The sequence below is a fragment of the Dipodomys ordii genome, unplaced genomic scaffold (assembly GCF_000151885.1).
Source record: "Dipodomys ordii isolate 6190 unplaced genomic scaffold, Dord_2.0 Scaffold64, whole genome shotgun sequence".
NCBI classification, from domain to species: Eukaryota; Metazoa; Chordata; class Mammalia; order Rodentia; family Heteromyidae; genus Dipodomys; species Dipodomys ordii.
This window is the reverse complement of record NW_012267280.1, coordinates 1,470,751-1,479,970: the sequence shown is the minus strand read 5'-3', so window position 1 is coordinate 1,479,970 and position 9,220 is coordinate 1,470,751. Positions and strand designations below refer to the sequence as shown.

Below are 9,220 nucleotides of genomic sequence, written 5' to 3'. Positions count from 1 at the left end.
GAAGCAGAAAAAGCCGGAAGTGGCGCTGTGGCTCAAGTGGTAGAGCGCTAACCTTGAGCTGAAGAGCTGAGGGACAGAGCCCAGGCCCTGAGTTCAAGCCGCAGGATTGGCAGGAAGGAAGGAAGGAAGGAAGGAAGGAAGGAAGGGGCTGGGAAGTTGGCTCAGTGGTAGAGCGCTTGCCTTGCATGCATGAGGCCCTGGGTTTGATTCCTCAGCACCCCCATAAGCAAAAAGAAAAAAGCCGGAAGTGGCGCTGTGGCTCAAGTGGTAGAGCGCTAACCTTGAGCTGAAGAGCTGAGGGACAGAGCCCAGGCCCAGAGTTCAGGCCCCATGACTGACAAGAAAAAGAAAGAAATGAGTGCATGGGCCAGGCCTTGGCACGCCTGTCATCCCAGCTACTCAGGAGGCTGAGATCTGAGGATCGCGGTTCAAAGCCAGCCCAGGCAGGAAAGTCCTTGAGACTCCTCTCTCCCATGAATCACTTGAAAACCGGAAGTGCAGCTGTGGCTCACAGTGTGGAGTGCTAACCTGAATCCAAAGCAGCTCAGGGACAGCGCCCAGGCCCTGAGTTCAAGCCCCACAACCGGCAAGATAAGAGAAGAAAAAGAATACGTGAGTGCATGGTTGTTAAGAAGATGCCAAGCAAAGGCAGGAAGGTGCAGTGGCCCCCACCTGTCATCGCAGCTACTCAGGAGGAGCTCTGAGGATACTCTGAGGATCCCAGTTCAAAGCCAGCCTGGGCAGGAAAGTCTGTCAGATTTTTTTTGTTGTTGTTTTGTCAGTCATGGGGCCTGAACTCTGGGCCTGGGTGCTGTCCCTCATCTCTTCAGCTCAAGGCCAGCGCTCTACCACTTGAGCCACAGCGCCACTTCTGGTTTTTTCTGCTTATGTGGTGCGGAGGGCCTCATGCATGCAAGGCCAGCGCTCTACCACTGAGCCACCTTCCCAGCCCCAGTTCATCGTTTTGAAAGGGTCTCACTGGCCTGGAATCTGGATTTTCCTGATTGCTGCTGGGATTATAGGTGTGAACTACGATGCTCTGCATTTTCTTTTCCTTCCTTCTTTCCTTCTCCTTCCTTTCCCTCCCTCCCTTCCTTCCTTCCTTCCTTGCTTCCCTCCTTCCTTCCTGTAGTAGGGCTTAAACTCAGGGCCTGGACGCCATCCTACTCCACCAGTTGAGCCACACACAGCTCCACTGCCACCTTTTTTGGTGATTCATTGGAGATGAGTCTCCCAGACTTCCCTGCTGGAGCCCACTTCAAACCATGATCCTGAGATCTCAGCCTCCTGAGCAGCTAGGATTACTGCACGAGCCCACAGCGCCCAGCTGGCCTGCGAGATCATTTTGGTGGGGGGGGCAAAGGAAGGACAAGGGGATGTGGGGTGACTCCGGCTGGAAAGTGGTGGATGGAAAGGCAGGGAGGAAGGGGCGGGCCCCGAGGTTGTCATAGTAACCATGGTGGCTGGGATGGGAGGAACCATTTCTGCAGGAGCCAAACAGCATTTCTGGCCCCTTCTCTCCCCTTCCCCCTGCATTTAAAGCCATTTGATATCTTTGCTTTGTGTAAACCTTTGCACAACTTAACTTTCCCATCCAAAGCAGGACTTTCAGAGAGGTTAAGGCATGGACTGGAGGATGCACAGCTGGTGAATGGCTGCAGGTAGGAGAGATTTGGTGTGTGTGTGAGAGAGGTGGTTTTTGTTGTTGTTTTCTTTTTTCTTTTTTGGTCTCTGCTTTCTAGACAGGCGTGGGTGCTACCTGAGTCACACCCCAACCTTTCTTCTTCTTTTTTTCCAAAGCTGTTTTCCAAGTAGGGTCTCAAGTTTGCCTCTGGAGCCTGACCTCAGATGGTGATCCTCCAACCTCAGCCTCCTACATAAACTGAGATTACAGGCCCGTCCCATCACATCCAGCTGATGGGTGGAGATGGGGTGGGGTCTTACTAACATCTCCCCTTCTTCTCTGCCCCCTTACCCAGGGTAGTGATTCTCTCCCTCTCTGCCTCCAGAGTCGTTGGGATTACAGACATGAGTCACCTGGCCTGGCTAAGCAGATAGGCTGAACCAGGAGAGCTGGGCCGGGAGCTGAGCCTTCCTACAGCCCCACTGCTAGGAATCAGTCACAATTCCCATGATTTCCTCCTGCTGCTCTATCACCCTAGCCCTTTCTCTGGTCTCAACACCTGGCTTGGGGTGTCTCCCCGCCCCCTCCCCTCCCCCCCCCTTGCTCTTCCTGTCTTACAAACGTCTGGAGGTTCTGGGCTGACTCACCCCCACCAGGAAGCCTCTTCACAGGGACAGGAATCAGAGTCTTGTTCATCTGCACAAAGAAAACACTGATGTCAGAGCCCAGCCCTTCCCCAGTTTCAACCATGCTAGCAGCTTCTGGGCCACTCCCAGGGACCCATCCAGACCCATCTCCCCAGCCTGCACAAGGAAGCCCGCCCCTTCCCCCAGCTCCCTGTCTCTTCCAATGGGCTCGGTCCCACCCTGCCCCAGGGCCTTTGCACAGGTCATTTCCCTCTATCTGGAACACCTTTCTCTCAGAGAGCCAATCAAGCCTGGCTTTTTCAGACCATTTAGGGCTCAGCTTAAATGTCACCTCCCCCAAGAAGTCCACCCTGATTGCCTTGTGGGAAGCAGCCACCACCCCACCCACCCACACCGGTAGGAACCCCCATCAGCCCCCTCCCCCCCCATCAATGCCCGGAAGTGAGATAATTCCCCATTGCCAAGGGCTTGGCGTGCACACACACACACACACACACACACACACACACACACACACACTTCTAAATGTACCTGGGACTTAACTTCCTACTCATGGGAAGTTATTTTTCTAGATTACCAAGGGGGAAACTGAGGCACAGAAGGGCCCAGGCTGCTGCTCAAGGAGGAACTGGGATTAAACCCAGGCAGCCACAAGTGGTAGACAGCCAGGAAGTGTCTGTACCCAGTTCTAGTCTCTTTCAGACAGGGCAGAGGTAAACTCTGGACTCTTTCCACTTTGACAGCCCGAGCCCTTCCCAGACAGCAAGAGGGGCCACACAACCCCCTTCTTCAGTTTAATGAGGCAGGGTCTCTTACCCAGCAAAAAGCTGAGAGTGGAGCTGTGGCTCAGTGGTTGACCATCAGCCTTGAGCATAAAAAATGCAAAGCCAGAACCCAAGGCCTGGCTGGGAAGGTGGCTCAGTGGTAGAGTGCTCGCCTAGCATGCATGAGGCCCTGGGTTCGATTCCTCAGCACCACATACACAGAAAAAGCCGGAAGTAGCACTGTGGCTCAAGAGGTAGAGTGCTAGCCTTGAGAGCACAACGAGGCTCAGGGACAGCACCCAGGCCCTAAGTTCAAGCCCCAGGACTGGCAAAGAAAAAGAAGAAGGAAAGAAAAAAAAAGGATCTGGTGAGCGTTTTGCCTGGGTTGATCTAGCACGGTGGTCCTCTCAGTCTCTGCAATAGGCGGGATTATAGGCGTGAGCCGCATGTTGGGCTTCTCTCCTGGCTTGATTGAATATTTTACTGCCTAGCTCACTATGGTTAACTTGGGCATTGTTTTAATTTGAATGTTGTGTTCCGAGGGTATTTATTTTCTTCTGGAATAGGAGTGCGTAGTTGTGACTCTGTGTGTGTGTGTGTGTGTGTGTGTGTGTGTGGTGTGTGTGTGTGTGGTGTGTGTGTGTGGTGTGTGTGTGTGTGGTGTGTGTGTGTGTGGTGTGTGTGTGTGTGTGTGCGCACGCGCGCACGCGTGCCAGTACCAAGTTTTTTTTTTTGTTTTGTTTTTGTTTCTGTTTCTTGCCAGTCCTGGGGCTTGAACTCAGGGTCTGGGTGCTGTCCCTGAGCTTCTTTTATCAAGGCTAGCACTCTACCACTAGAGCCACAACGCCACTTCTGGCCTTTTCTGTGTATGTGGTACTGAGAAATCGAACCCAGGGCTTCATGCATGCTAGGCAACCACTCTACCACTAGGCTACCTTCCCAGTCGATATTACCAAGTTTTTTTTTTTGTTTTGTTTTTGTTTCTGTTTCTTGCCAGTCCTGGGGCTTGAACTCAGGGTCTGGGTGCTGTCCCTGAGCTTTTGTCTTTTTTTTCTCCAGGCAATCATTCTACCACTTGAGCCACAGCGCCACTTCTGGTTTTCTGGTGGCTAATTGGCATAAGAGTCTCACAGACTGTTCTGCTCTGGCTGGCTTTGAACTGCAATCCTCAGATCGCAGCCTCCTGAGTAGATAGGATTGCAGGCATGAGCCACTGGGACCGGGGTAGTACTGAGATTTGAACTCGGGGTCTTGTGCTGTCTCTTTGCTTGTTTGATCACAGGCAGTGCTTTACCACTTGAGCCTTGCCTCCAGTCCTGCAGGGAGTCCTTGTCTTCACAAAAGCAGCCCTTCTCTGTTCTTGAAAGCAGGCTTCCAAAACCTGCTAACTTCTCCCAGCTAGGGCAAAGCAGACACACCGCATAGCCTATCCATAGAATGCAATATTACTCAGCCATGAAAAAGAAGGCTCTAAACTGGATAAAGCTTGAGCACATCACATGAATGAAGTAAGCCAGGGTCCTGGAACCCAGGCAACTTTCAAGACACAGAAAGGAGATCAGCAGTTTGGGGGCTGCAAGAGAGGAAAATGATTTATTTTTAGGGATGATGGTAAAGTTGTGGATTTGGTAGTGGTGCTGGTTTAACACGACACTGTAAACATACTTATTGCCACTAAATGACATACTATTAAGTTACTGTAATCATATGTATATTTTAAAAAAGAATAACAAAAGGGGCTCAGGCAATGGTGTGTTGATTTGAATATCTAAACATTACAACTATAAAATGGAATGTATGTGTAAAAGACTGTATATAAAGCCGGGTGCCAGTGGCTCACTCCTGTAAGCCTAGCCACTCAGGAGGTTGAGATCTGAGGATCACAGTTCAAAGCCAGCTGGACAAAAAAGTCGGTGAGACTCTTATCTCCAATAAACTACTCAGAAAAAGCCTCAAGTGGCGCGGTAGCTCCAGGGGTGGCGTGCTAGCCTTGAGCAAAAGAGGCTCAGGGACAGCGCCCGGGCCCTGAGTTCAAGCCCCAGGACTGGCAAAAAAAAAAAATATATATATATATATATATCACTGCCTTTATATTTTATTTGCATAAAACACTGCGGTTATCCTGCACGCCTGAGCCTCCCCCCCCCCCGCCCCCCCAGGCCTTCCGGAAGCCGGGTAGGGGAGGTGTAGTGACCGCGTGTGGCCACCAGGTGGCAGCGCGGCGCCGCGCACGCCGGGGACCTTCCGCGCCCCCGCGGTGGGCGGTGCGGAGGCGCAGCGATGCGTCAGCCCGGCCCGCAGGCTGCTCAGCCCCCGGGGTGGTGAGGTGGGGGGGAGCCGAGGCGCGAGGCGGAGGCCAGGCCCCGGGCTGGCGGGGGAGGGGACTCAGCTGTGAGTCACCCGGGAGCCCCCCGATGGACCGTGGGAGACAGCCCCACGCGGGTCAGTGCGTGCCCGGGTTGCAGAGGAGCGCGCCAGAGGCGGGGGGGTGGGAAGGCGTCCCCGAGGGTGTCTGTGCGGGGTGCACGCGTGGGTGGTATGGGGTCCCGCTCCCTCGGGCTTTGGGCAGTAAAAGCCAGCCTCTCCTGCCTCAGTTTCTCCCGTGTGTCGTGCATGCGCGCACGCACACACGCCCCTGCTTCCCGGGGGGGTTGGATTCGAAGGAGAAGCCGGGGTTCGTCCCGCTGGCTCCTGGCGGGGTCCGGCGGGACTTCGGGGTGCAGAGCCGAGCTGAAGCAGCCGGCAGGGGGCAGGGCGCCCCGAGTTGGTGCCACCTGCGTCTCCCACCCTTCCCCCTGAAACTCGAGGGGGGCGCCGGGTCTCGGGAAGGGGGGTCCCCGGGATGCCCCGGGGTCCGGCAGCCCCTGCACGTGGCGATCACGGCCCCTGGATGCCACTGATTGAGCGGAGACTGTGTCCTCCCCACCCCCACCGATGTCATTTGAAGGGCTCCTATTGGGCCGGGGCGCATCCGTCCAGGGCGGGGGGGGAGCGGGGGGGGGACCCAGAGGTTGCCTGCTGCAAGCCCTCACTTTTTTTGGGGGGTGACCCCTCTGGCGACCAGCAAACTGATGGAACGCTTGTCCCTGGCTTTATTTAACCCAACAAGGCCTTCCTCCCCCCCCACCCCAGGGAAATTAAGTCACCCAGGGTCTGGGGAAGCGGGTTGGGGGTGTGTGGGGAACCCAAGGAAGACCATCACCCCCATACTGCTGCCCTAGAAGGATCAAAGCTGCAAATGGAGCTCCCCCAATGCCTCCAACATGCAACTCCCCGACCCAGCCTCGGGGAAGGGCGCACCGGGACTCCCCGGGGGACCCGGAGGGGATTCCAGGCTCCGCCCCCCACTCCGCCAAAGTCCAGGCCGCCTCGCGCGCTGGAAATCCCGCGCGCGCCCCGAGCCGCGGCACGGCTGCCGGGAATCAGGAGCGGGGGGGGGGGGGAGAGAAAAGAGAAAAAGGGAGTCTCGGGCTCTCCAGTCAGCCCTCCCCCCCCCACTTCCCTCCTCCCTTCCCGACTTTCGCCCCCACGTGGGACACCCTCGCGCGGCGCTCCACCCACTCTCTGCCGTCGGCCAATCATGGCGCTGGCTGTTCTAGCCTTTGTTTTTCCGCCAATGGGAGGGCGGGAGTGTCTCAGCGCAGCCACGCCCCCTCCCGCCGGCGGGGCTCGTCTATAAAAGGCCGCGGCTGGGCCGCCGGGAGCTCAGTTCGCCGAAGCTCCGGTCGCCGCCGTCGCTCCAGCGTCCTCTGGATTATTCATTTCACTGCAGGACTTTGCAATTGCTTTTTCCGCTTTTTCTTTTCTTTTCCCTTTTCGGGGAAAAGACTTCGCTGTCCCTTGGAAGAGTCTCGAACGGTTCCGGTTGCTCGAGAAGTTTTGGGATTTTTTTTCGGTTATCTGGCTCGCATTTTTATTTTCTTGATTTTGGTTTGATTGCAAATTCTGCTTGGGAACTTGGTCGTGGAGCTAATATGACTCTGGAAGAGGTCGTGGCGTGCGACAACGCGGCGCAGAAGTGAGTAGCCGGGGTGTGGGACGGGCGGACGGGCGGACGGCAGGGACGGCAGGCGGGCGCCCGGCGTCCCGCCCTGGATGGAGGCTGACCCCTTCCTTGTCCCCCTCCGCCCTGGTCGCAGGATGCAGACGGTGACCGCGGCGGTGGAGGAGCTGCTGGTGGCCGCGCAGCGCCACGATCGCCTCACCGTGGGGGTGTACGAGTCGGCCAAGCTGATGAATGTGTGAGTCAGAACCCCCTGCTCCCCCGGGGTGGGGGCGACCCTTTGCGAGCATGTGCGTGACCCTCCCCACAGGCAGCGGCGGGGGGGGGTGAAGGGGGGATCCCCAGCTCCAGGTGGGAGGGCCGCAGCATCTTGACCCCTGCCTGCATGCACGGGCTGCCGGCTCTCCGTCTTATTAAGGTCCCCCCCATGCCCCCATTGCTTTGAACCCCTGAACACCTTCCCACCCCCATTTCCCCCACACCTTTGCTTTGCAACCCTCTCCCTCCCCCCCCTTGCATACAGACACGCACACACCCAGTGCATGGATGGAGGTCCCTCTCTGGACCCCACCTGACCTGATCTCCCCCTCTCCCCCCCATCAGGGACCCGGACAGCGTGGTGTTGTGCCTCTTGGCCATCGACGAGGAGGAAGAGGATGACATCGCCCTGCAGATCCACTTCACGCTCATCCAGTCCTTCTGCTGCGACAATGACATCGACATCGTGAGGGTGTCGGGCATGCAGCGGCTGGCCGAGCTGCTGGGCGAGCCCACCGAACCCCAGGGTACGGCCGAGGCCCGGGACCTGCACTGCCTCCTGGTCACGGTGAGTCGGCCGGCCCTCCGGCCCCGCCCTGCACGGGCACCTGGGCTCCGTGTTTTGTCAGCCAGGTCCCCCAGGCCGTCCCGCACCAGCTCAGCGCCCAGCCATGCCCGGCATGCCCCGTGGGCAGGGCCTGACCGGGGCCTCAGCGCCCCGGCCAGATATTTTGAGCCTGTCCCCCCCCAACGCCAGAGGGGAGGGCCCCCCCGGGGAAGGGAGGCTCCCCCACACCCACTGAACCCTTCCTTCCCTTCTGCCTCCGCCCAGAACCCGCACGCGGACGCCTGGAAGAGCCACGGCTTGGTGGAGGTGGCCAGCTACTGCGAAGAGAGTCGGGGGAACAACCAGTGGGTCCCCTACATCTCGCTCCGGGAACGCTGAGGCACCCCCCGGGCCGGCGTCCGAGGAGATCTGCCAAAAACGAGACCAAACAAGACCCAAATACCTATTGGACCCCCCTGTCCCCTCCCAGAAGAGGCCTCCCCCCAAAGCCACCCGTGAGAGCACTTGGGAGGGGGAGAGCCGAGTCTGAGACGGTGGAGGAGGAGGAGGAGGAGCAGCCAGTGGTGGCCAGCCAGGAGCAAGCCACAGAGGCCACCAAGAGAGCGAGAGAGAGGAGGGGGACGACCCCCGGGCCAGTGGAAGAAGGGGGACCCCCCCAGCCCAGAGGCAGACGGATGGACAGACGGAAGGGGTGGGGGGCAGCGGCACCCCCGCTCCCCATCGCTGAGGGTCCGGACTCTCTCCACGGCGAGCCGGGCTGATGGACTTGGCTGAGCCGGGGGTGGTGACCCCGGTCAGCGCTGACCCTGGGGGGAGGGCAGGCGGCAGGACGGGGGATGTCCCGGTAGCCACGCCCCCCACCCCCCGGCCGCCCCCAGACTCACGCCGGACCCCAGTCCAGCCGACAATCTACAGGATTTTGTTGTTTTCTTTGCACTTTGCCGCGCAGCCACGGCGGGGTTGTTGTTTTATTGTTATTGCTGTTGTTGTTGTTATTTCTCCGATGACGAGCCTTGTAATAAACTTCTAACCCACGTCTGGGCTCCTGTGTGCTCTGGGCCTTGGGGGGTGGGGGACCCCGTCCTCCGCACAGCCTCGGCCGCCGCCTCCACCCCCCTCCGAGGAAGTGTGGCTTAAGCCCCTTATTAGCACCTCGGGCTGCAGCCGGCGCCGCCACCCCAACAAATCCCTGTTCCCCCGCCCCCCGCTTTCTGCTGCCCCATAGCAATTAACAGACCGGTTTATTACGAAACCTGGCCGCCCAGCCACCGCTGCTCCCGGCCGCGCCGGAGCCAGACTCGGGCTCTGGGCTCCCTGCCGCCCCGGGGGCGGGCGCCCCCCCACCGCGGCCCGGGC

The 9,220-nt window shown here is 58.4% G+C and overlaps 1 protein-coding gene across 1 annotated transcript; it reads left to right on the top strand.

Annotated features, from left to right (window-relative positions):
• The first annotated feature begins 6,760 nt into the window (after positions 1 to 6,760).
• On the top strand, positions 6,761 to 8,899 carry Gadd45b (growth arrest and DNA-damage-inducible, beta). The gene is made up of 4 exons (XM_013022595.1): positions 6,761 to 7,053; positions 7,175 to 7,276; positions 7,642 to 7,864; positions 8,129 to 8,899. The coding sequence occupies exons 1-4, from the start codon at positions 7,010 to 7,012 to the stop codon at positions 8,240 to 8,242; spliced, it is 483 nt and encodes a 160-aa protein (XP_012878049.1). The 5' UTR covers positions 6,761 to 7,009; the 3' UTR covers positions 8,243 to 8,899.
• Positions 8,900 to 9,220: the final 321 nt, after the last annotated feature.

Bases quoted from the DNA above. Each gene is read 5' to 3' on its own strand.
- Gadd45b (XM_013022595.1), top strand. From the start codon at position 7,010: ATGACTCTGGAAGAGGTCGTGGCGTGCGACAACGCGGCGCAGAA. The intron at 7,054-7,174 runs GTGAGTAGCCGG...CCCTGGTCGCAG, and splicing joins TGCGACAACGCGGCGCAGAA to GATGCAGACGGTGACCGCGG. The intron at 7,865-8,128 runs GTGAGTCGGCCG...GCCTCCGCCCAG, and splicing joins TGCACTGCCTCCTGGTCACG to AACCCGCACGCGGACGCCTG.